The sequence below is a fragment of the Candida orthopsilosis genome, assembly GCF_000315875.1.
Source record: "Candida orthopsilosis Co 90-125, chromosome 2 draft sequence".
Lineage (NCBI taxonomy): Eukaryota > Fungi > Ascomycota > Pichiomycetes > Serinales > Debaryomycetaceae > Lodderomyces > Lodderomyces orthopsilosis.
Window position 1 is genome coordinate 1,912,406 of NC_018295.1, and position 26,392 is coordinate 1,938,797.

Genomic DNA, 26,392 nt, shown 5'->3' on the forward strand with positions numbered 1-26,392 from the left:
TATCGCTTAATTAACTGTAAGGATAATAAAGTATTTAGCTGTACCTTTGCATATAGATTGTTGATATCTCTTGCATCTTACCCCCTCTCAACAACAAAGAATAAAAAAATTTTCACCAATTCTACACAAAACCCAATTGTAATTAAGTCTTATCAATATTGCCCTATAATTGTCTTTCTTTATTAACGTTTGATCTTAGAGAATCCGTTGTACAATATAGATAACACAACAAAGAACTATATTTTGAAATGACCTCTTTTCTAAGATGAATTTATTCCGAGCCCGCTAAGGAATATAATTAATCTCACTAGATAGACAACACACATATATATATAAAGGAATATCGTTACGTCTACGAGTCCATCATTTTTGTATCAAACCTATTCAGAAGTAACAGAGGGAAAAAAAATATGAAACCTAGATCTAGTAAGAGTACAGCTACACCTGTTGAAAGTGAGATTGGTATGCATCCAATAGTATCACAAGTACATGTTGATGCATTACCTATAACTTCAATACTATCTAATCAAGGAATCACTATCAATGTTGATCATGAAGTGAATGAAGATGAGGCCATGATATTAGCCATGGGTTATAAACAGGAATTGAAGAGAGAGTTTTCATTATGGACGGTATTTTCTGTGAGTTTTTCAATGTTGGGTCTTTTGCCTTCAATTGCTGCTACTTTTGATTACCAACAATTGGTTATTGGAATGTCACCAGTTCCTTGGCTTGTGGCAATGATTTTTATAACAACGGTGGCTTTATCTATGGCGGAAGTTGCTTCTGCATTTCCATGTTCTGCAGGTACGCCATACGTTGTTTCACAGTTGGCTCCACCGAAATATAAATCGTATTTGACGTGGTTTACGTGTTGGACTAATTGGTTGTGTCAAATTACTGCTGCCCCATCAGTATGTTATTCTTGTGCTAGTTTAATCTTGGCATTGTATTCATTAACTGACGCCAGTTATACTCCATCAACGGGACATGTTTATGGGTTATCGACTGGTATTCAAGTCGTGTGTGGTTTAATCTGTTCTATGCCAGCAAAATGGGCTGGTCGTGTAAGTTCGGCTGGTGCTTTTTGCAACATCTTGTTTTTGGTAATTGTATTTGTGATGATTTTAGCTGGTAATAAACGAATGGAATTGAATGAAGGGGTACTGACGAAATACAACCCCAACGCCATAGCTTGGTCATTGTATAATCAAGCTGAATGGCCACAAGGTATTTCATTTTTGATTTCTTTTATGGGTGTCATTTGGGCAATGTCGGGTTATGACTCACCATTCCATTTAGCTGAAGAGTGTGCTCATGCTGCAGTCAATGTTCCCCGAGCAATTGTCTTGACTAGTTCAATTGGTGGGCTTGTTGGATTTGTTTTCATGATTGCTATAGCATATACTGTGGTTTCTCTTGACGAGATTTCTGCTGATCCTCAAGGTTTGGGTCAACCATTCGTTACCTTTTTATCACAAATTATTGAACGGAAATTGGTGTTAGCAGCAACTGCATTCACGGTAGTTTCATCTTTTTCAATGGCTCAAAGTTGTTTATTGGCAGCTTCAAGAGTTACATATGCATATTCTAGAGATGGATTGTTTCCGGGATCCAATATATGGAAACGAGTTTCCCCATTGACTCAAACTCCAATATGGGCAGTTGTAATCAATGTTGTTCTTGGTCAGTTGTTGTTATTGTTATTATTTGCTGGCGATGTAGCAATTGGTGCAACTTTTTCCGTTGGTGGTATTTCGGGATTCATTTCATTTACAATGCCTACATTGTTGAAGATTACTTGGGCGAGAAATACTTTCAAACCAGGTCCATGGAACTTGGGTAAATTTTCCGAACCTATTGGTTGGTTATCTGTCGGATTTATCACATTAATGATCCCCATCTTGTGCTTCCCTACTGTCAGAGGTAAAGACCTCACGCCAACAGAAATGAACTGGACCGTTTTGGTGTACTTTGGATCTATTCTTATTGTAACCATTTGGTTCATAGTCGATGCTCGTAAATGGTACAAGGGTCCTAAAAGCAATATCGATGAAGCTGATATTGTATATGATGATAATAATAATGGTAGTGGTAGTGAAGGGTACGATGATAAAGTGCAAGTTATTGATGCATCGGAAACGAATTCGCGGAGCAATGAGAAATGTTAGTAGTAAATTTAGTGAATACATATTATAACAAATGATGACGCTAATAAAAAGTTGATAAAACATGTCAACATGAGTGTAATGATTGAATTGCGGGGAATTTCGAAACCCAAATGTTTTGTATCAAATTGGTTGCGAAATGTGGCAAAAACAGAAAAAATAACTTACATTAATATTAAGCTACAATATCAAATTATTCAATTAAAAGAGTTGATACTTCTGTAAAGTCAGCCCCACGAATATCGCTTATCTGTATTCCATGAACAAGCCTAAAGGTCACAAATATTGTATATTTGCATACACAAATTTTGACATCTGTCTTATCTTTGTGTAATAATTACACGTTCAAATTACTATTTCATTTTTCTTTTTTTTTTCTTGAGGGGAAAGTTGAATATGTCAAATACTTCAGCAGTTAGGTTAAATTTCGAAACATTGGTGTTATCGATAACTCTTATAAGGTAAAGTCGCTATGGGAGCGGCTGCATTGTTTCACAAGATCTAAGATGAGATACGATCTAGATATGGTTATCTATTCTAAATTTGGATCTTTTTCTGAAAACAATGTAGGGAGTTTAAAAGAATTTTTTTTTGATTATTCAATTCAAAAGGCGATTTGTACTTCTCTTATCACACGAGAAGAAGATAACAATGAAAGAATGTACAAAAATATTTTAGTGCCGTTCGGTTTTTTTTCATTTTTTTTTAAAACTGATGGATGAAACATTCACTTTTATATAAGAGTGATGCTATATCCTGTATCGATAACAATAAAGGATTTGTTGTTTTGAATCTATTACCAAAAGTAACCGTATTATCAAAATGTCTCCAAAAGAAGATGAGATAACTTCGGTTACATCAAAAGTTCATATTGATGACTTGAACATAAAATCAACATTTTCAGGCCATGGAATAACCATCAATGTTGATCATGAAGTAGATGATGATGAAGCAAAAGTATTGGCAATGGGATACAAACAAGAACTTAAACGAGAATTTTCTCTTTGGTCATTATTTGGTATGAGTTTTTCATTATTGGGATTGTTACCATCAGTAGCGGCAACTTTCAACTACCAGCAATTGGTCATTGGCATGTCACCATTACCATGGATCATTGCTATTATATTCATTACGTCAGTGGCATTATCCTTGGCTGAGATATCTTCGGCATTTCCATGTTCAGCTGGTGCTCCATATGCGACTTCACAATTAGCTCCAGTGAAATACAAGCTGTTTTTCTCTTGGTTTGCTTATTGGACCAATTGGTTTTGTCAAATTACTGGGTCCCCGGCTGTCAGTTCAACTTGTGCTAGTTTGATGTTGGCGTTGTATTCGTTTAATTCTCCTACATATTCACCTAAACCGGGCCATGTGTTTGGCTTGTCGACAGGGATTCAAATTGTTTGTGGGATAATGTGTTCGATGCCATCGCGATACGTGGCGAAGTTTTGTTCTTTTACAGCTTGGTGTAATGTGGCCTTTTTAATTATTGTATTTGTGATGATATTGGGTGGGAATAATAGAATGGGATTGAATAATGATGTTTCTACCAAGTTTAATTCAAACTCAGTGGCGTGGTCGTTGGAGAATCAAACTGAGTGGCCACAGGGGCTTGCATTTTTAATTTCGTTCTTGGGTGTAATTTGGGTCATGTCAGGTTATGATTCACCATTCCATTTAGCAGAAGAATGTTCAAACGCATCAATAGCTGTACCTCGAGCTATTGTAATGACGAGTGTTGTTGGTGGAGTTATTGGATTTTTCTTCATGATTGCTATTGCCTATACATTGGTTAGCATTTCGGAAATCTCAATGGATACATTGGGATTAGGACAACCGTTTGTTTCTTATTTAGTTCAAGTGATGAAACATAAGCTAGTTGTTGCTTCAACTGCATTCACAGCAATCTCATCTTTCTTCATGTCACAAAATTGTTTATTAGCTTCATCGAGAGTGACTTATGCTTATTCTAGAGATGGGTTACTACCAGGATCTAATATTTGGAAACAAATTTCACCTGTGACAAGTACCCCCATATATGCAGTAACTATAAACATAGTTATTGGTGAATTGTTATTACTTTTGTTATTTGCCGGCGAAGTTGCAATTGGAGCCATTTTCTCAGTGGGAGCCATTGCTGCATTTATATCATTTACATTACCAACATTGTTAAAATTAACTACCGCTAGAACAACATTCAAACCAGGACCATGGAACTTGGGTAAGCTTTCACAACCTGTAGGATGGGTCTCAGTGGCATTTGTAACCATGATGATTCCAATCTTGTGTTTCCCCACTGTCAAAGGTAAGGACTTACATGCAAAGGAAATGAATTGGACGGCATTGGTTTATTTTGGTCCTATGCTCCTTGTGACTATTTGGTATTTTGTTGATGCTCATAAATGGTATCATGGACCTAGAAGTAATATAGATGAGGCTGATATTGTGTATGATGCTGAAGTGATTGAATATGGGAGTGAAAAGGGTGATGAAAAGAGATAATTAGAATCGCGAGAGTTATGTGTAATTGGAGGTAAAGCTATCTGTAATGAGAAATGTACGACTAAAAACTAATAGTAATGGCAAAATAGCTGTAGCATTGGGAAATATTGAATGTTAAATACCGCTAAACTCCGATGGTATTTAGTGTCTTTCTGCCATGGGTTGGGTGCAAAAAATTAGTAACTCTTGAAAATCAACACAAAAAGTATGAAATGCGATTATGCAAAAAAAAAGATCATCATCACTTGGAGAAGAGTAGTTACACTACGCCTATAATAGCAACAACAACAAAGATAGAATGAGTTACGCCCCAAGAGGAGGAAGATACCATAACCATAACCATAATCACAATAATGGCAGCCACAATCAATCAAGACGATACAATGACAGCAGCAACAACAACAACTACAACAACAGTAATAATGATTCAGTAATAACATGTTCATTCTACAACAAGATTGGTGCTTGTCGACATGGTGAAAAATGTTCCAAAAAACACATCAAACCAACAACAAGTAAGACCCTACTACTAGCTAACTTGTATCAAAACCCCAAGTTAAACAAGAATGAAAGTGAAGAAGTAACCGAAAAGCAAATTCAAGAACAATTTGACTTATTTTACCAAGACATATTCATCCATTTAGCCAACATGGGTGAAATATATGACTTTGTCGTGTGTGAAAATGAAAACAATCACTTGAATGGTAATGTCTATGTCCAATTCGTGTCATCACTGGATGCATCTACTGTTAATACAACGTTAAATCAAGAATGGTTCAATGGCCGACCAGTACATTCAGATTTATCACCAGTGACCGATTTTGCTGATGCTCGTTGTCGCGCTTATGATACAAATTCATGTGAGAGGGGCGAAATGTGTAATTATATGCATATTAGACAACCATCGCCAAAGTTGAGGGAGTTATTGTATAAAGCGCAGGATAAGATGTATAGTGGTGTTAAATTGGAGAAATTGAAACAGCAGTTGCATGAAATGAATGAACTGGGACTTACCACAGTGGGAATAGTAGGTGCTGGTGCTGGCAAAGAAGAAGAAGAAGAAGATGAGGATGATGACGAGGATGGTGGTGGTGAAATTATTAAACAAGATGCCAATAAGTTACTCAATCTGCTTTTCTAAATATACCCAATGTCATTTAAAAGACAAAACTAGAGGATTTTACTTTTATTTCTTCATGGATTGTGTATGTCAATGAGTGATTGTGAGTAGTAGTTTGTTGTTGTTGGTGATATTGCTATTGGTGTTGTTGTAATATATATAGATGGTTCTGTGTACTATGGTTCTAGAACAATATCATTTGATAATCTGGAGAAAGAACGGAAGAAACAGAATAGATAAACAAAGAGAGAGACAAACAGAAAAACTTTCTTTCAATCTTTACCTACTTTACGTACTTATTTAGAGATCATATCATCAATAAGACCGCATTATAATAGACTCATAAAACTACTGCTATATTTACTACCAGGAATACCACATGTATTATACCACACACCGTACTTGAGCTCCTAATTATTGCTATTGAAAAATCCTGAATATTCCCATTGATCGGATACGAAAAATCTCAAAAGAAAAAAAATATTCTTAACTATATGAAGAAACATGTTTATAACCAATCAATTACCATTGGCTACACCCAAGTTGTATAGATATCTACTATCTACAACTTACAAGAATACCAATAGTCTATCGCATCAATTGCATATTAAGATAGGTATATCAACAACAACTTCGGCAACATCCCCACAACACTACCAAAAACACAAACCATTTCTTATATCGCACCAATTATTTTCAACATTGTCCATATTTCAACAGAAAATGTCTTCGTCATCATCTCAATTGCCGTCCTCGGATAAGGATAACCAACAACAACAACCACACAAAACACACAACAAACAATCACACTCACACTCACATTCACATTCACGTACTACACCCGAAGCGGATGGTGCTGACGCACATTCCCATTCACATAGTGCTGGAAGTAGTTTGTTACATCACCATCATTCAGCTCATGAACCAAATGAATTTTTGGCTGCTGGCACATCGTCGATAAAATCAAATCCTGCAGTACGAATCACTTGGATTGGTCTTATAGTCAATGTCGCATTAGCAGTATCCAAAGGTATTGGAGGTGTTGTATTCCATTCGCAAGCTTTAGTTGCTGATGCTATTCATTCGGTTAGTGATATGCTTGCTGATTTCTTAACTCTAGCTACTGTTAATGTTGCTGCTAAAGTTGGTACACCTACAAAATTTCCCTTTGGATACGGTAAAATTGAAACTATTGGGTCTTTTACTGTTAGTGCTATTTTATTATTTGCAGGTATTTCAGTGGGATGGTCTTCGTTATTGCAAATTTTTGAATTTGTACTTCCTGTGCAATTGTATGAAATTGCTGCCAGTATAAACATTGGACATAGTCATAGTCATACTGACCTTGGTGGTGTAGCAACATCCACACATGATCATGGACACTCACATACTCATACTCATACACCGATGGGCACAGAGTTAACTACCCATCGAGAAATTCCCAACATCAATGCTGCTTGGTTAGCAGCAGGTTCGATTGTTGCTAAGGAAATCTTGTATAAAAAGACTATGCAAATAGCCGTCGAAACCAACTCAAAAGTCCTAGTAGCTAACGCATGGCACCATCGAGTTGATTCATTAACGGCAATAGTTGCATTACTTACAGTTGCCGGCGGAGTCATGTTCAACATTGCCTGGTTGGATTCGATTGGTGGAATGGGAGTGTCTGTTTTAATTATCAAAGCTGGTTGGGATACTCTCAAAGAAGCGTGGTATGAATTGATTGATCGTGGTGAACAACCAGGTTCTGATTTGTACAATAAAGTGGAGTCGATAATAGCTCACGAATTACAAAGTAACGCTCAGTTGAATCAATTTAAATTAAAACAATTGTCGGTGTTATCGTCGGGTGCCAATACAAATATAAATTTTGTCTTGTTGACGCAAAATAAATCTATTGATTTATTGACTTTGAATCAATATGAAAAGACATTGACTGATTTGATTAAACAAGATGATCGATTTGTTCGAAATGTATCTATAAAATTTGAAGTTGCTAATGAGGAAAACACTATAGAAGAGAAGGATAGAGATGATGGAGAAGATAAACGTGTACATACACACAATCATTGATTTTTCTGAACTTTATATAGTAATCAAGGAACGTCTATTTACAAAATTATTTATATACAATACGTTCGAAAACGTCTGACTGAACCCCCTCTTTACTTCTTATTCTTATTCTTCTTGGATGATGCCTTTTTATGCCCTTCAATAAAATTCAAAATTTCGTCAACTGATTGATTAGCAATTGAAGGATCGGGTTGAGTTGGAGCTTGCATTTTTTTAGAATGCCCATTACTCTTTCCATTCACATGCTTACCATTGTTAACAGCTACAGATGGCGGAAGTTTGACTTTAGACTGTTGTAATGACTTTTTTGCATGTGATGACAAAGAGCCAGAAGCCACTTTCTTTTCCTTTGACGCTTGTTGGGCTTTAGTATACTCCACATACAATGCAATATTAGATTGATATTTACCAACTTGTTTCGTCATTGAATCATGTGGTCCCAATACCCTTTGGAAAATCTTGTATGCTGCATCGAAATATTCTTGTGATTGAGTAATGTTGTTTGCCGATACAACAACATTACCAATACGGAAATAGATTAAAGCAGTAATTTCTGACTCTTCTCCATTCAAATCTTGACTATATTTCAAAGCTTGTAATAACAACTTCTTGGCAGCATCGTATTGTTTTACTCTCATTAATGCCTCTGAAGAATTAATCAATGTATTGACAATTGCTGGATGATCTACTCCATAACCCAACGACCACGTATCCATAGCTTGCTTATACAACTTTAATGAATTCATCGATAAGTCATTACCACCTTCGAAAAATGCTTGATTCATATATGCAGTAATTGTATCATGACTATCAAATCCACATGATCGTTCACACAAAACCACGGCTCTACGACCAATTAATGCGGCATCATAATCCATACCCAATTCTTGATAAACTTGAGCTAATAATGTATAAAATTTAGCAGTTTCTGGATTAACTTTCCCGTATATGGATTCATGGATTGCGGCCAATTCAGTAAACATTGACATACCAACTTCTTTATCTCCAGAAATTAATTGAGCACGAGCACTAGCAAAAATTTCATCAATTATGGTTGATTTGTATGAAGAATCTTTGATGATCGGAGTGAATGAAATGATATCTTCGGCAATAAAAGCTGATTCACGTTTGATTGATTTAGTAACGAGTTGAGATTGTAAAGAAGTCTTCTTTTTCGATTTCTTGGAAGAAGAAGAGGAAGGCCTCTTTTCGATAACTTCAACTTGCACTTGTTCTTGAGCAGCATCAAACTCCTCTTTAGTGAAGATATAATTGTGTGATTTCCATTGAATACCAAATTGGAACGCAATTTCTCTCAACACTTGTGGTTTACGCACCAAATCATTAATCCAATTACCAGGCAATTGAAATCTAAATCTTGCAAATACTTCACTTGATACTAGCTCAACAACATCTTTATGCGTCAATTTAGTAAATGAAAGCTCTTCAGAAGAGTAGAATGAAGCAACTGAATCATCCAATTCAACTTTAGGTTGTTCAGTAATGGCACCTCCAAGTAAACAATTATGGAAATGGACAACAGCTGATGGAACAAGGTTTGTTGGGATTGCCTTGATCAATTTTCTCAAAATGTGTTTTGATGCTCTTGCAATCATTTCTTGAATGGCAATGGTATAAGTTGCATTGTAGTTAGCAACAGCTAATTCATAAGTTGCTTTTGATGGAGTTTCTTCTTCTTCTTCATCTCCCTCCTTGGTCTCTTTCTCGTCACCCTTCATTTCGTCATCCTTCTTGACATCATCTTTTTTCTTTTCCTCCTCCTCTTTTCTCTTTTGTTCTTCCTCTTCCTTGGCCTTCTTGGTCAATTCAACATTTTCCAAAATAATCTTTTCAATTTCATGCTTATACCCTTCTCTCCTGACAACCAATTGATCAGCGATATATCCCAAATATCTCATATTAATACCATATCTATGTAATTGTTCAGTCAATTGTTTTCCATCAAATGGAGGCAATTGTTGTTTTATACTATCCAAAAATTCACCAATCAATTTCTCCTTGATGAATTTTGAAATTTCCCGAACTTCATCGCGATCTTCGTCCAATTCAAACGATGTTGAAAATGCATCAGGATTGAATACAACTTGATCAGTAGGTAATGCAATTTGTGGCTTTTCGTCTTCAGCACTACCTTCTTTAGTATCAAGTTTACCTTCTTTTTCCAATTTTTCAGTCTCTGCTTTGAAAAGGGCAGACACCTTACGTTTCCACCATTCATTAACTGCTTCGTGTCTAATTAAAGCTTCTCCATGTGGATAAGATTGAGAATCTTGAGGATTGAAATTTGATTCAATAAATTCAATATCACGTGGTGCTGTACGATATAATTCAATAATGTATTTTCTTCCATCAGTTCCTGTCAACCCCTTGGTATCTTTTGAGACAACCAATTTCGTTTGTGATTGATTTTCATCAGAGACTTTAACATTATGTGGTTTCAAATGGAAAATTTCACCAACTTGTTTCAATGGCTCAACAAAAGATTCATCTTCAAGAATCTTTGATCCATCCGATGAAGAACCATACTTGACTTTTTCTTGAATTTCTTCTTCTTCACCAACTGTGGCATCCAAAATACCAGGAACTGGTGCTTGACAAACCACTCTTTTACCCATATAGTCCACAACACAGGTGAGTAATGTAGATAATCCTTTAACATCATGTCTATTGATGATTTTCACACCAGCAAGATCTTTTGAAGCGACATATCTTGAAGCTTCTTCAGCACCTGTATTTTCAAATCCATCAACAGTTGATGCACCAGTAGAGTAGAAAACACCATTTTTCAAATAGATATACTTGTCTTCTTCTTCAGTTGGGTTCATTGGAGCAATATCACCTTTAATAATATGCATTGCCGTTTCAGTGGCTGATTTAGTAAAATCAAACAATGTCTTCTGAATAAGTTTATCACGAACAATACGTTCCTGGAATGTCGAAGATGGGAGTTCTTTAATACTTTGAAATTCATTGTTCCATTCCTTTATAAAATCAGACCCATCTACACCATTGTTGATCAATGGTAATTGTGATCTTGACACATCAGGAGTGTTTTTCAAACTTTTTTCATCAACAATCCATGGGTGGGCAAGGAATGAATTGTATGGCAAAAGATATGACTCTGGATACTCAGTTGACTTGGCTAAATTGAGTTCGTTTTCAGCAATAGTAGAAGTAAACAAAGGTGATAATGAAGAAACCAAATCAAACAACAAATAGTTCTTGAAAAATTTACCCTTTTCATTGACTTTAATACTAGGGTTAAAATTTATTGTTGATGATTTGTTAACAAAGAAACCTGAAAAGTGACATGTAATGTTGAACGTTTCATTTTCCAAAGTTTGCAAAGTCAAGTACAAAAGATCACCCTTAGCTTTTTGAAAAGTGGGCACCGGGGACCATTGAGAAACACTGAGAGATCTAATTGGTAACTTGACCACATCACTAACTTTGTCAAACTTTGATTGACTCACTAAATCAATACCCTTTGCGAGAAAAAAAGAGTCAACAATTGCACTCAATTGTCCTTCTTCTTCTTTTGATAATTGTGTTGGCTCCTTATTCTTCAAGTTCTCCTGATTCTCATCTTGAGAGCTCTCCTCTTCAACTTTCAATTCGTCCAATTTGATTCCGTTGAATCTAGACACACCTCCTTGAGAACCAATATCACTTGCAACTCTGTCAATATAATGGAGGCCAGTGGTATCTCTAAACCTGGTAATTTGTTCATATATTGACGCCAAATTGTACGCTTTGGCTTTGATTTGCACCCGTAATTGTTCCACATCTCCCAATTGTAGTTCAGTGATAATCTCAGCAAACGAAACAATTTCACCAAGACTTTCCACATCAAAACCGTGAACATGTAAGGAATAGTTTGTCAAGTTTCGAGTTGTAGGTAATAAAGCCAATGTTTGTCTTAAATCGGCAACATTTTCATCGTAATGAGACGTAATAGATAATTCTTTCTCCTCAATGTTTAAAGCCAGAGGTAGGTCAATTCTCAACAGTAGCTCCTTTGGAGCAGTAGCTTGTTCCTCTTTGGTCTCTGAAATGTGCTCCGTTTCAGACATTGTGAAGCCCCACCAGTAATACTTAAACAATCGGCTAATCGGTTGAACTGAAAATTTTTTTTTTTTTCACTCAAAAGGTTGAAAAGGAAGTTGAGTGTTTTCGTTTTTGTTCATACCTGTAAAACACAATTTTCCAAACTACCCAGACACGTTTATTCAAACTATTCAACTACTCAAAAGGTTTTCCCTATAGTTATACAGATTGATATGCCTAATACTATTGAATCAACGTGGCAAGCTCGAGGGTGCTAAATAGTAACAAGCCAAGATTTCGGTTACTCATGGTTTTACAGAAGAGGTAGAAATGGTGCTCACAATACGGTGCACGAGGACCGAACTATACACCATATACAACTTGAAGGATCATCATCTGGGTGGTAGACGCGAGCTCTAAAGTTGCTCAAAACTTTGCTTTGAATTGCGCTGCACTCATTTGCACTCGGCAGTATTTTGACAGGAGCACAAAACGGGAACTATTTTTTTCAACTTCGTTTGTGAAACAAACTTATATAGAGATTTTGGAGATTATTTGTGTGGTTTTAAATACACCGAAGCTGGTGTTACTGCTATTGGGTGCTAATTGGAGCAAGGGTTACACAAGAAGCTACAAGTGAATTATTTGATGGTTCTTGGGTGAACCTACAAATCGAGGTTTTTTCCGAGTTTTTAAGAGGAAAAAGTGAAAGCAACCACACATTGCAAAACGTATCTGATTTGTGTGAACACTTGCATCAATACGGTGAGAATGAACGGAGGGATGCAACAGATGGAGAAATAGAGGAATTAATGCTCAAGCTTTGCAAGGAATCTTTTGAGTTTTTAGACGAAAGCGAAAAAACACAGGTTGCTCAATTCGCTAGAGAAGTGACCAAATCACTTGACCTAAAAATACCACCATTTGAGAGAAGTACTAACCTATAATGTTCAATTCATTCTACAGAATATTATCCACGATATTGAACATTGTGCGTGGTGTCGCTAGACTGAGCAAATAAATTTCGAACGTTCTTTATCAAACCTCATAATTATTTCAATAGCTATATATTTTACACCAAGTATGTTGAACAGAATACGAAAAGGTTTGATATAGCAGATTTGATGAAAATCCAAGTAGAGAGGTTTTGTAGGAGCTTGTTATCCCTCCCTCCGTTTCTGTTACCACCAGTGGATATGATTTCATGCATCGAGGGTCCTTGGGCTAGTCAGTTTGCCAGAACGTTTTTGTTTCCGATCATTATGTTTGTTAATGCTCAAGTTAATTCACGATTTAAAGCTCAACTACTACAGGAGCGCCTCGTTAGCATTGAAAAATATAACAAAAGGATACAGAAACGCCCTGATTACTGTGTTAGGGAACCTAAGCTACAGGAAGCGAAAGGTAATTCCGAGGCAGCGAGGAATGACCCAAAAGCAGGGGAAGACATCCTTGAGGCAGTCAAAGCGGATGCTCTCTGGGTGGGCGAGGTGAAATTGGGCCACCTAGGAACATTCTACGCCCAGAGGCATTGTCGTCATGTGAGAATCCTGAAGAAAATACTCGCATCTATGTGCTTGTATCAGATAAGAATTGCATTCCTAATTTCGCCCAATGTGATTGAGAAGATTGAATACAATAGTATAGAATATATGTAGAGCATCAAAAGGGTTCTACTCAACTTTCAGAATTTTTACAAAATAGTCAGAAACATCAGTATGGTGAGATGCCTACTTCTACAATTACTAAAAGATAATGACTTCAAAAAATTTTAATAAAGCCAACCACACAGGGTTCATGTTTGGGCAGTGGAGGGTTTTGTTCCAAGAGCAAAGGGCCTAAATTGGATGAAGGTGGTGAGATGGAAGGCAAATAGTACTTGCGCATGGGAAGTGCAGGCTCTTAGCAGGAGGCGCAGGTTCCCTTGTAATAAGTAAAGCATTCCGATACAAGTGGACAAAGCAGCCATGGGAGAGGGGGTTCTCGTTCAAAGAGCAAACTGCCCAAGTATGGAGATGGAGGTTCTAAGACTGAGGGTAAAGATTACAATTTAAAGCAAAAGTTCACTAGGTGGAGCGCGTTGTTAAAAAAGTTGCCAGGGGAAGATAAAGCTTGCGAAGGCGAAGCTGGTGATGGTGAGGCTGCTCCTGAAGAGGAAGGCAATTCAGATACGCGTGAACTTGAAGGGAATTTAAATGCTCATGTCGAAGGTGACGCTGTCCATCTTGAAGACGAAGGTTTTCGTACCGTGCCAACGCATTTTTTAAAAAAGTTGCAGTTTTGAAGTAAGCGTTCACGTCCTCAGGAGTATTTTACCTTGTCAGCTAATTGGATTCCGATAAGTAACAGAAGAGAATTCAAAAGAATTGTGAGTAATTCAACTGAGTGATGTTGAAAAATAGTAGCTAGTTTAATTTATTTTTATATGTTTGCTAAATCGCATAGCTCAGTATTCATATATCTACGGGGGTTGACTTATGAACTTCCAATCAGAATGAGCTCATCATGTCAATTTATCTTGTAAACGTCTTTGTGATGTCAATAATCATGAAAATCAACCCCTACATCACACCTCTTTTTGCATTATTAAAGCTGCAAATTTTTGTTTATGTGTTGCAATTTTTTATTTTGTTTTTTTCCCACGCGGATCATGAATGATGATCGATAATGGCGAAACAAAACTGAGTTCTTCTTTTTTGAAGGTTACACTGACAAAGGGTGTCAGGATACAAGCATATATAGGTCATGAGTCATTCAGAGGTCATTAGTGACACTTTGGGAAATACCACAAACATTTATGAGCCAATAACTAATCATCAGCAGCAAATATTCATCAATGACTTGCCGGATGAGGTATTAATTCACACTTTCTCACAACTAGAGCCCTCATCATTAAACAGTTTACGGTTAGTTTGCAAGAAGTGGAATCATGTAATAAACGATAGGGAAACCTGGACTAGGCTGTTCCGCAAAAGATTTGGAATCTTATTATCAGCTTCGTCATTCCCCAGTGTAACACATGGGTCAAATTGGATGAATGAATACTTCGCCAGGCTACAGATTATTCGGAATTGGAAAAGAGGTATATCTACCCACCAAACTTATCAAATGGTCAATAGTGAACTTCGAATTTGTGGCTTGACATTATGTGACTTTAAAATGAACAAGCTTGCTGTGTTTGATAAAGTACTGGGGAATATTAGTTTTGGCAATCTTGATAGCGGGAAAAACCAAAGTTTTATTCCAGGGATGATGAATATGGACATATTGAGTTATGATATGAATTTCAATTACTTGGTGATGGGAAAAAAGAGTGGAGGGATAGTTGTCAAGAACTTGATCATTAGCACTTCATTTAGTCAGAGAGGTAGCGTAACTAATTTTGAAATTGGTGATGACGAAAGGAGCCCTATTACGAGTGTGATAATCAATACACATGTTGACAAGAATGGAGCTGCTGTTGATGTAATCAGTGGACTGCTTGATGGTAATTTATTGTGTTGGAATTTGCATGGGAGACTTAAGAACAAGTTGGTGTTGGATGGGGATATATTGAACATCAAATCTGACTTTAGCAAGTACATTATTGTGAACACTACAACTTCCATCTATGTTTTAAAGTTTGAAAATTTGGAGGTTTTGGGACATGCAAATTTGGATATCCCTGTTTGCGACGAGGAAGTAATTCATGTTGAACAACTACTATATCTCAAGAATTCATTGGAAGTTGATTTTGGTGGAGAAAATATAATCATCAGTCGTGGGAAGAGTATTCGTGTTTATGATTTCCATTGTACTGGGATACGAAGATTAGATTTTGAAGCAGAATCGGTTGTATTGACACAGCTTCAGACTGTAGGTAAAAGCATTTTGCATAATGTGAATCCCAATGTTGTTGGTGGTGATGGACTACTATGCGGGAACTTACTAAGTGATGGAAGTATCATTGTTTGGAATGTCCGTGAAATATCAACCCACAAGATAGAGCCACAACTACGGTTATTCCCCGAATTGAATCATAAAAAGATTCTGGGTCGAATACACAATGCAGTATTAAATGGACAACTACTTGGAGTCACCACATTTGCCCTAAATGCATCGGTTGTGGCTGTTGCCGGATACAATGGGTTGACATGTGTTTACGATGTCTTTACTGGTAAATTTTTAAGAGAAGTTTCAATCAAGTTTCCCAAAAGGTTTGATCACATGCAGCATTTCCCCAAAATGGTTGAATTGGTTAAACTCAATCTGGATCAACAAGATACCAATGGTGTGATCGTTTGTGGAGATGTTATTCAATATTTTGAATTTGGCAATATGAATAGCAAAAAAATTGGTGCCAGTTCCAATAAGAAGGCAAAGCAAGTCAATATTGGGTCACATGGAAAACATGAATCAAAGAAGAAGATTAAAGATGGTATGGATGAATATCATCGACAACTACATGTTCAGAACAAAACCGAACAACTTTTTGATAGATATAATGGGACCGAATATGATGATGAAGAAGAGGAAATGAGAATTGCATTGGCAATGAGTGAAAATATGTATAGCAATAGCTCGAGCCAGACAGATGTGGAAGTACGTGTCAATGGTGGTAGTGCAGATGCAGATTTGAAGTTGGCCTTGGAACTTTCGAAGCTTGACAATGCTGGAGGTGCCGAGAGTGAGAATGAGAGCAAGAACGAGTCGCAAGTGGAAGCTAAAAATAAGGTCGAAGAAGACGATGAGGTAGATGAGGCTTTAAAACGTGCATTGGAGTTGTCTTTAATAGAACATTGAGTAGTTTTTATATCGAATAATGAAAATTTGGCAACTGCAATAGCATGAATCCCGGACGTTAATGTGAAGTCGATTACGGGATTTATTGTAGTCATTCTGGATTGGGTAGTAAATCCGATTGGGCGGGGTTTAAACTCCGTATGTCTTATATCGGGTGCGACTCGCAGTATAGTAGAACTCAGATCTCACAAAAAAAGTGAACCAATCATAAGCCGAGAAATTTATACGAGAAAAAAAAGTGAGTTGTATTTATGGATCTGTCTCTTCTTTAACAATAACATATCTTAGCAATGGCAAACTAAAGAGATTTTCTTTGTAAAAGGAGAGTGCAAAGGTAGTACATCTGAGTTCAAATACTACCCTTCGTACTATTATTAGCGCTGGTTGTTACTTTTGTTATTAGTTAGTTAGTTAGTTGGTTAGTTATCTGGTAAGACAGTTTATTCCTAACTCCGTCCGTTATGTTCCTATATACAGTAGTAACAAAGAAGTAAATACATCATAGAAAATTTTTTCTCTCTTTCTGTTCTTTTGGTTTTGTGTTAGAGTCTTTTGTAAATGATTCTTTAACCTATCATAAACTATCCAATTCATACAACACACCAAAAGTTTATACAAACTTAATAACTCAAAGGTTTCAAACCTATTCCACCACAACAACTGCTACTACTACTACTTCTACTATTACCACCCTTATTCCAATAGTAGAGTACTAGACATATTCGATTTATATTGCTGCTGTTGGTGTTTTACAACATATTCCCTTATGATTTCAAATACCACCAATTTAGCAAACAACAACAACAACAACAACAACACACACACGCACGTGCAGTTTCCTTCATTTTTAAATAATAGATATTAGACGCATAGAGCTACAATGGTATTCCCATCATTTATACGGCTAGCTAGGTTTTCAACTAGACTTCGCCATGCGAGAACCCATCATGCAAATCGTCATCATCAACCATTTTTTCAGGCATCTTTCCCTTATTTAAACACCAGTTACTATTACCAAGGGTTACTGAAGCGATACGATTTCTTTCATAGAACAAGGTGGTGGTCTAAAGCTGAAACTGGATCTACAAGTCAATCAAACCCGTTTCTTTCAATAGCCAATGGTCATTATGGTGTATATTATTCCATTTACAACCATGAATGTGAAAGAAAAGATCGTCAAGAGGCATATGAAAAGTACATTAGACGCTATATGACCAAACAATTGGAACAGGGTGATAGGACAAAGTTTAAACGATGTATGTTTATGAATGCATGTAAGTATCATCATCATTATCATTGGTCGAAAGGTGGTGGTTATGGTCGTAGGTGGAACCATGGATCACATACGCACTACAAAAGATTATTTCATGTTAAGCTTTTGCTTCTAGGAATTGCAGCTAAATTTCTAATATCTAAAGCCATAAAGGATACTCAAATTGGGTTGGATAATTTGAAAACTGCAACTTACAGGCTAACGTCATCGTGCTACATTAAACCAACCGGCTATTTTATGAACTCAGGAGCAAGTTTCCACTCCTCGGGTGCATCAACTCCATCAAGATTGACTGTATCTCCTACTGAAGGCAATGTATTCTCCGTTGGTCTTTCAAAGAGAACGTTCACTACTGTATCTCATTCACATTTCCAACAATTAACAAAAACTTCACAGACTGCATCTCCAATTGATGTCAAGGAGGAGCACGACGAGGATGCTTTTGAGAACAGTTTCCTACAAACACAAATAACTAATATAAACAACGCTTTTGAGAAGCAAGCTGATAAGAAAGAGCTTAATATCATATATCCTTTATACCAAGCTATCAAGCGTAATGAATTAGCCTTACCTACTGTGGAACTATACAATATTGTTTTGAAATCAATCATTGACAGGCCAATTGATAATGAGGTTAACGTAGGCGCCATCGAAAGAAAGTTAACCAATTTACTCACAGTATATCAGGACATTCTTTATGCTAACTTGAAACCAGATAACGAGACATACAATTTAGTTGTAAATGCAATGTTGGACAGTACTATAAAGTGCTCGCTGGTGCCCTGCACAAACTACATTGAGTTTAACGAAACTTCAATCAAAGCTAAAGAATTTGCTCAGATTGCATTTGAATTGGTAGAATCATCTCCCAAGCATGTACCATTTGTGAGTGTATTTGACAAAGTTGTTAAATTATCAAAGTTGTATCCTGGTCTTGTTACTGGTCTGATTGTTGAATTATTTGGGCAAATGGTGAATGAAAGTAATTGCAATGAACCGGATTACTATCTCAACGTATTGGAGTTTTCTTCACACCTACCTCAATTGAAATCATACAATGAGCAAGAAGCATATACCATTATTGAAGAAACCTACCATAAAATCAGAAAATTGGCCTATGTTGATGAATTTGCTGTATATCAATCAATGATGAATGCATTAGTTTACAATAACCAACTAAGTGTTGCTAGTCAATTGTTGGACAACATTTTGATTGACTATAGAGAATCACTACAATTTTCCATTCGACCATCCAAGACACAAGTTAGTGACTTGATTGCCACATTTTTGAAAGCCTACGCAAACAAAGTCGATACATTGGAGTGTTTGAAATTATTGAAGAAGTTTCAACAAGTGCCATACTTGCCTGAATTGCCAATATCATTTTACAACTTTATAATTACCAAGTTGCAAGAGTATTCTGATTGCTATAAGGACATGTGGGCATTGTATAACCGTATTGCTTTGAGAAAAGATTTTCAATCAACTTCCACTATAGACTTGATGAAGAATACGAATGGGTTGTCATGCCGCGATGTCCTACTCAGTCTAGCTATATGTAAAGGTGACCATGAGAGAGTTTTCCAATTGGTGAAGGAAATCATGTTGAAGGGGCACTTGCTTGGCGATCATCAAGTTCTTCGTTTAAGTTTAGACTATTTGAATAATGGGGTGGTTAACAACAAATCGCAAGGAGAGTTTTTCAATCAATATTATTTGGGTTTGCTCCATCTGTTGTTATTGATGCAATCAAACCATTATCAAAAGTCAACAACTCTCAATGATTTTGTTTCTGAGTTTGTCCAATATTTGACAATTTCAGTCCCTTGTGAATTAGCTGAAAATGAAATGGCAGTTGCTAGTGTTTCCAACTACAATGTGCAATTACTTATGGATTCCCCATTGCCATTTAAGTGTGTTGAAGGATTCGATCTCCAAATGGATAATATGTATGGTCTTAATATCATTGCTCGTCACTTGTTGTTGTATTCAGGTACTGATGAACAGCTTTTGCTCAAAGTTGCGGACTTTGAAGCCCACTTAATCAACCAATTTGAGGATCCAAGTAATCATTATATTGAATTGACTAATGATATTGTTGAATTGAAAAAGGGATTGAAGTCACACTTTTCAGAAATTGTTGCGAATTTGAATGCTACAACAATTGCTATTGATAAAGCTTGTCAATATTTGAACATACCTCGTGAAGAAGCTCCTGAAGTCGTCAAGCTTTCTTTTGATCAATCTTTGAGTTATTTGATGAATATAAATTACCATAAAGGGGTAGCAACATTTATTGATCTATTCAATCAAGGCTTTACCTTTGATTTAAACACTTGGAATGCACTTTTGAATCAAAATTTTATCAATGAACACTTGCTAAAAATGGATGTTGCTTCTTTGTTGGATAGGATGTGGATGACGGGATGTGAAGAAGAGAGCAAGTTATCTTTAATCAAGAGATTAACCACTTATAATGAGAAACACATAAATGACGAGATTTTGGCATTTATTTGTCGGCAGAATATATTTCACACCGATTTATTAATAAGATTGTTTCAATCTAACGTAGGAACAGACGTGAATAAGTTTGATTTTGAATTGGCCTATTTGCATAATTTGGATGCCGATTGGATAGTTGCATATTTCGATTACTTGAAACAATTGAGTCATTTTGAAGAAATAAAGAAATGTTGTACATTCATTCAAAACAAGTCTAAAAAGATGCAATCGTTTGAACTTGAAGCAGAATTGGAGACCAACCCACAAGATTTCACCAAATTATTGGGAAATTTAAAAGTTACAAACAATAGTGGTAAATTTGTCGAATTACAAATTAAGCATGATATTAAGTCTAATGTCAAAGCCAGTGACATTTTAAGCAAAAATTATGCATCCAATTCTCTACAAGTGGTTGAGTTGTTGTCATATGTCAGATTTTTGGATTCATTACAACAACATAAATTTGACTACACCAGTTCTAATTTCGTATCAATTAATCACATGGCAAGTTCATTGCTTACCTGTGGTAATTTACAACAGATGAAAACCATAATTGAGACTAATCCAATTGAAAACAAGTCCAACCTAATTTCAAGTATGTTACAAATGTTAATTGATGCAGTACCTTATGCTCCAACAAAGCCAATTATCAATAGGTTTATGACCTTGATTAAATGTTATAAATTGTTAGACATGGGTTGTGTATTACCCGTGGAGCAACTTTTACAGATTATTACGTTGTTGAAATTGACCAAGTCGGATTTATTGTCTGTTTTAACGAATCGAATTATAAACAGAGATGAAGGAGAACGTTATGATTGTGCTGGTGTTGTATCTGATATTGTTAACTTTTATTTCTTGGAAGTTCAATTGTTTGATAAAGAATCGAAACAATTAGTTTATAATTATTTAGAGACGAATTAATGAGATTTAATGTTACGAGAAGTATTTATGAAATTAACGCAATGTACAGTAGTAAATTGAAAGGAAACTATTCGGAATTCAATTTTAAACGCTTAGAAGAAAAACATTCAAGTGGAGACTATCTTCGTAAACTGCTTGATCTATTTAACCTCTACACCCTTGGGATGTTGATTTGACACACTGGCGCAAACTTCTTCAAAAACGAGAAAACCCCAAAAGCAAAGAATTCCAGTCGCACAAAAACACTTTTGTTTAGGAAATGATTCTTTGCATCCAATATCTTATTTGATTTGATCTCCCGTGATCTCCCCTGTGATAATAAAGAAATTATAGCGAAATGAGAGACCACATATATAAGCATATTCCAGTCACACTTTTTCCTATTTACTGTTCTAACAATGCTTTTTATAAATCAGATTTATGCTTTCTTTGACAAATGTGCCACATGAGGCACTAGTAGGTGTATTATATCAGCTCAATCAACACCATACACTGGCTCTTGCCTGATTACGTTTTAAGAACTACTATATCGCAAAACCTAAATTGTATAGAAACATTTATGTGTATTCGCTATGGCCGATGAGAGAAGAGTTGCTCACACTGATCCTCAACGAGCCGAAACTGAAATTTCAATACCCTTAAAAAGTAAAAATTGAACAAGCAACGTGTACTCGATCATATAATTTGACACCCTTGTAGTAAATTACACGACGAAAATGAACCATAATCTAAAGATAAATCATTTTTTTGCAGACAGATGTGATATGCAAGCCATTAGATGTGTTTTCCAATATTTCACGAGAATTATGTATTTTGAGCTAACTAGAGCCAACCGCCGCGATTCGTTTCTTGGTTCAACTCAATATATTCTATATGTTTTGGAGGCTAAATGTCGAAACACAACATAAATCGCTTCGATCTATAAGGTTTACCTTGATTAGCCTAAACTTGACAATTCCAAAGTAGTAAAAGTTGGTTGCTGATATAGTCACGAACCCCTCGGATGATCAATTCAAGATCTTGACCGAGTTAACAATCTACATGGATTCCAAAAGAAGATCTTCAAGTTATTACTTTAGTTTCCAGTTATGTTTGTTATAAGTTCATTGATTCATTGTCAGTTTGATTGGCCGCTGCCATAGAATTTCCCCTTGAGTAATGTTTTCGGCACCACTCTTCGTAAATTTTCAATTAAAAGAGGAATCGATTTTAAAAGCTATGTTCTAGAATTTTAAATTGGAAGAAGACTATCTCAAATTAATGCATCTATGCCTATGACCTGCAAGTAAAGCTAACACTTCTTCATCTTTCCAAGACCCACGACGCTTTAGACGTGATAAATTAAGATAACTTGCTATTTCAAGAAAAACTGCTCCTGAGTATGATGCAAGAGCTGTATGTGATTTGTACCCTTATTACCCGAACAGTAGCATCAACTGGTGGTGGGAATCAAATAATGTTGTTAAAAATACCATTATTGCTCAACAATATGAGCCCTTTTGGTCCATATCTTTCATATGGTGTTATTGGCTACCGTTTTTTTTCATTTAAACTGGAAAGACTTGATGTATTTCAAGCAGACCATTAATCGTGGCATGACGAAACAGGTAAAAATAACACTCCCAAGGTGGTACACCGAAGTGGAATTGTATGCCATTTACTATTTATGGACCACTTGGTGGTTGACTAACATCAAGTGAAGTTTTCCGTCGACACTTTAGAATAACTTTGATGTATACATGTATCCCGTGATATCACAAATGAAATTATAAAACAGCATGGTGTGAAATTGATGATACAAAATGCAACGTGATTTATAAAATAATCTAACTATAATCTAACCTGTATACACCTCTATTTACGATGCGATCTTTTGATTTGTTTTCTATCAACTCGTTCATAATACAACATGTAAGCAGATGTCTCCTCAGATAAGACGGATGCACGTGAAACTTCACTAACTTGACCATCACTAATTCTCCAATAAGGATTTGATATTAATGAATTAATCTTTTTCATCTTGACCTTCTTTTGTGGCTCGGATAGAGAGGCTTTTGCATCAGCTTCATCACCATTTATTTCTTGTGATAAGGGATGCTGACGAGTAGAACTGTGTCCATTATCACCCGGTGACTTAATTTGATGTCCTTGTTGCTGTTGTTGTTCTTTGAAATTATGTTGTGCAAATGCATCTTCGAAACTATTACTACTTTTCAATGGATCATCAACCAAAATTTCCGCTGGAGTATGTAATCCGGTTTGTAAAATTTCTTCAACATTTCTAGGATTGGCTTGAATAACTGATGGACGTCTACCCATAAGACTTGAGAATTTCGAGCGTAATCCATCGTCATCTTTATCCGATCCACTACTAATTGAACGACTCAGTTTCCTCATTGAGCTCTTACGACCAAGAGAAAACGATGATGTTGACGCATTGTTGGAGGTGGAGTTACTGTTGTCATCTTTTGGTGCAGATTCAACTGGAGCGGCATCACAGTGAACATTTCCTGACAAGTCCATGATTTCCGGCGACAATTTGAAAATGTTACCATCCTTATCCTTTACATAGAGGGGTTTGTGCTTATAACATTCGTAGTGCCCTTGTGTATGGGAGCCCAAATGTTTGATAACTGCTCTTAATCGGTACTTGTACATGTCGTTATCATTGAACTTGAATTTTTTAAAATGTTGACTCAATTTCTCCGTTTGTTGCTCTGATATAGGGGCCGAGTTAATCGATGGTTGGGGCACGATTGGTGTTTCGCCAGTTTTCAAAGTGGTTGCTGTTGTCATTGTTTGGGCTGCTGATTCGGTACTGGTAACTGATGATGTATCGTCGTCTTCGTCGTCCTCGTCGTCTTCGTCGTCCTCGTCGTCCTCGTCATCGTCTTCTTCGGTGGTGCCATTCTCAGTTGTTCTTCCGTCATCAGTTAAAATTTCTTCTTCATCTTCATCTGCGGGGCCTTTTTCTTCAAAATCATCTCGTTGAACATCTTCATCCTCCATGTCATTTTCGTCAGTAGTTAAGACCGATGATGTTAGCTTTTTTAATAGTTTTTCTTCGTCATCTTGAACAATTGATTGAAAATGTTTTAATCGTTCCAGATATTCTTTACCAATTGATAAGGTCATGCTATCTTTGAATTCAACACGACACGAGTTTCTAGTAACTGACTGTCCATCAAATGCTGATCTTGATAAATGAAGTCCAAAAATTTTAGGTGGTTTAAGAATATGCGATTTTTTCGAAACTGTTGATGTAACCTTTGAGATATCAATTCCATTAACATTGTAAGATTTGATATAGTCTTCCAATGGTTGAGGCAAATCTTCATTTATACACAAGTGCGGATTCTTATCCAACTCATTAATTTGTTGTAAGAATTGCTCTTCTTGTGGTGATACCTGTCTTGGCTCTCCATTGTGATGTTCAGCATACGCATTCTCATTGGCAACAATTTTGTCTAACCTGCATTTGATACATTGGTATCCCTCAATAGTTTCGCTCTCATTTTCTTCCAATAAGGTTTCCAATTTAACCAATGGTTGCATAGGTAAAGGTAAAGTCAACATAACAAATGGAGTAAATGTTGGTTTAGAAACACCATGGCATGTCAAACAAGTCATTTGACCCAAAATCAAACCATCAAATGGGAACTCTGGTACTGAAATTTGTTCCAAAGTGGTATAATCTTGTGGTGACGGTTGTACACCCTTAGGAACCACTTGATGCAAATGTAAAGTAATGAACTTATGGAAACTCTTCAACTTTAAGTTTTCATTTTCCAAAGTTTCATTAATCAATTGGGTTAACTCTTGAGCATCATGTTGACTTCTTGAGATTTTGGCATTAAAAATTTTTTCCAATTCATGTAAAAAAGTCCAAACTGAAATAGTCTTAGATGTCATTTGTGTCTCTTGTAACCTCTTCACCATTGAGGCCATTGCTATATGCAAGGGAATATCAAATTTTTGATTTGATGATTTGAATTTGTCATTTTGTAGAGATTTATGATGTTCAATTCTTAATTGAATCAATTCATCAGTATTGATATTGTGAGATTTGATGAAATTTACAAGTTGATTGAAACTGGTGATGAATTTGTTGAGATACTCAGTCAATGAAGGTAATGATGAATATGCTTGTAAAGAAGAATTGGCAAAACAATCATTTCTCAAGTTAATTAATCCTGTAGTATGCTTATCTGGGCGCTTAGTAAACATTCTCGAGTTATTGTTGTTGAATCCTGGTAATGAAGGCAAAAGAATATAAAATACAAGGGAGGTTGTGATAAGGATTTTTAATAAAAGTGTATTTCTCTGTTGTGGGGTTTTCCTGTACCAAAAGTTGATTAATGGTTGAGGAATATATTCGAATACAGGTTGGAGGGCAATATGTGGGGTGAGTTGTTGTTGTTGTTGTTGTCGATGAAGATGTGTTGTTGTTGAAGTGATGATATCTTGATTAGTAATGAGTTGTTTTAGTTGTAAAACAAGATTATCCATTCAACTTAATTTACTCCGAATATCTTAAAACCTAGAAAATCGTTAAGTTCCAACAAAAAATTAAACGCCCAAAAATGAATTTACAAATTGCAAAAAAAAGAAAACAGAAAAATAAAAAGAAATGTTTCTCCGTGGCATAAATCGGAATTAAAAATCTTCTACTTAAATACAAAAATGTTGGATTTCGGAATTAAATAATCAACACTTACAGGAATACTCGACTCACATTTCTCTCCCATGGGGTCTTCATAGAGTACAAAATCTTTCCTTTACCCACTTCATTGCAATACTCGTGCAACTTTGCTTAAATGGGGGTGGTGGCAAAAAAAGCGGAGGCAATAGCCACTTCACTCTGTCAGTGAATTTTTCTTCTTTCGGTCTAATGTCCCAGGTTTTGTGTCACTTAAGCTTTAAGACACCGAAAGATTCAACAACTTCAATGCACATAGATGTCATACAGTGACTTGAGTA

The 26,392-nt window shown here is 36.1% G+C and overlaps 9 protein-coding genes across 9 annotated transcripts; 7 read left to right on the top strand and 2 right to left on the bottom strand. All coding sequences in view use genetic code 12, as the record gives it.

Moving 5' to 3' along the window:
- Window positions 1-410: 410 nt before the first annotated feature.
- Window positions 411-2,171, top strand: CORT_0B09240 (Gpt1 GABA/polyamine transporter; the record flags this gene model as incomplete). Its single annotated transcript, XM_003868015.1, has 1 exon — window positions 411-2,171. One exon carries the CDS (start codon window positions 411-413, stop codon window positions 2,169-2,171), a length of 1,761 nt encoding a protein of 586 aa, XP_003868063.1.
- Window positions 2,172-2,990: 819 nt separating this feature from the next.
- On the top strand, window positions 2,991-4,670 carry CORT_0B09250 (hypothetical protein; the record flags this gene model as incomplete). The annotated part of the gene is made up of 1 exon (XM_003868016.1): window positions 2,991-4,670. One exon carries the CDS (start codon window positions 2,991-2,993, stop codon window positions 4,668-4,670), a length of 1,680 nt encoding a protein of 559 aa, XP_003868064.1.
- A 298-nt stretch (window positions 4,671-4,968) lies between these two features.
- On the top strand, window positions 4,969-5,811 carry CORT_0B09260 (hypothetical protein; the record flags this gene model as incomplete). Its single annotated transcript, XM_003868017.1, has 1 exon — window positions 4,969-5,811. The coding sequence occupies one exon, from the start codon at window positions 4,969-4,971 to the stop codon at window positions 5,809-5,811; it is 843 nt and encodes a 280-aa protein (XP_003868065.1).
- Window positions 5,812-6,294: 483 nt separating this feature from the next.
- Window positions 6,295-7,863, top strand: CORT_0B09270 (Mmt2 protein; the record flags this gene model as incomplete). The annotated part of the gene is made up of 1 exon (XM_003868018.1): window positions 6,295-7,863. The coding sequence occupies one exon, from the start codon at window positions 6,295-6,297 to the stop codon at window positions 7,861-7,863; it is 1,569 nt and encodes a 522-aa protein (XP_003868066.1).
- A 92-nt stretch (window positions 7,864-7,955) lies between these two features.
- CORT_0B09280 (hypothetical protein) lies at window positions 7,956-11,957 on the bottom strand (the record flags this gene model as incomplete). Its single annotated transcript, XM_003868019.1, has 1 exon — window positions 7,956-11,957. The coding sequence occupies one exon, from the start codon at window positions 11,955-11,957 to the stop codon at window positions 7,956-7,958; it is 4,002 nt and encodes a 1,333-aa protein (XP_003868067.1).
- Window positions 11,958-13,055: 1,098 nt separating this feature from the next.
- Window positions 13,056-13,589, top strand: CORT_0B09290 (hypothetical protein; the record flags this gene model as incomplete). Its single annotated transcript, XM_003868020.1, has 1 exon — window positions 13,056-13,589. One exon carries the CDS (start codon window positions 13,056-13,058, stop codon window positions 13,587-13,589), a length of 534 nt encoding a protein of 177 aa, XP_003868068.1.
- A 1,087-nt stretch (window positions 13,590-14,676) lies between these two features.
- CORT_0B09300 (hypothetical protein) lies at window positions 14,677-16,713 on the top strand (the record flags this gene model as incomplete). Its single annotated transcript, XM_003868021.1, has 1 exon — window positions 14,677-16,713. One exon carries the CDS (start codon window positions 14,677-14,679, stop codon window positions 16,711-16,713), a length of 2,037 nt encoding a protein of 678 aa, XP_003868069.1.
- Window positions 16,714-17,593: 880 nt separating this feature from the next.
- Window positions 17,594-21,412, top strand: CORT_0B09310 (hypothetical protein; the record flags this gene model as incomplete). The annotated part of the gene is made up of 1 exon (XM_003868022.1): window positions 17,594-21,412. One exon carries the CDS (start codon window positions 17,594-17,596, stop codon window positions 21,410-21,412), a length of 3,819 nt encoding a protein of 1,272 aa, XP_003868070.1.
- Window positions 21,413-23,266: 1,854 nt separating this feature from the next.
- CORT_0B09320 (deubiquitinating enzyme) lies at window positions 23,267-25,921 on the bottom strand (the record flags this gene model as incomplete). Its single annotated transcript, XM_003868023.1, has 1 exon — window positions 23,267-25,921. The coding sequence occupies one exon, from the start codon at window positions 25,919-25,921 to the stop codon at window positions 23,267-23,269; it is 2,655 nt and encodes an 884-aa protein (XP_003868071.1).
- Window positions 25,922-26,392: the final 471 nt, after the last annotated feature.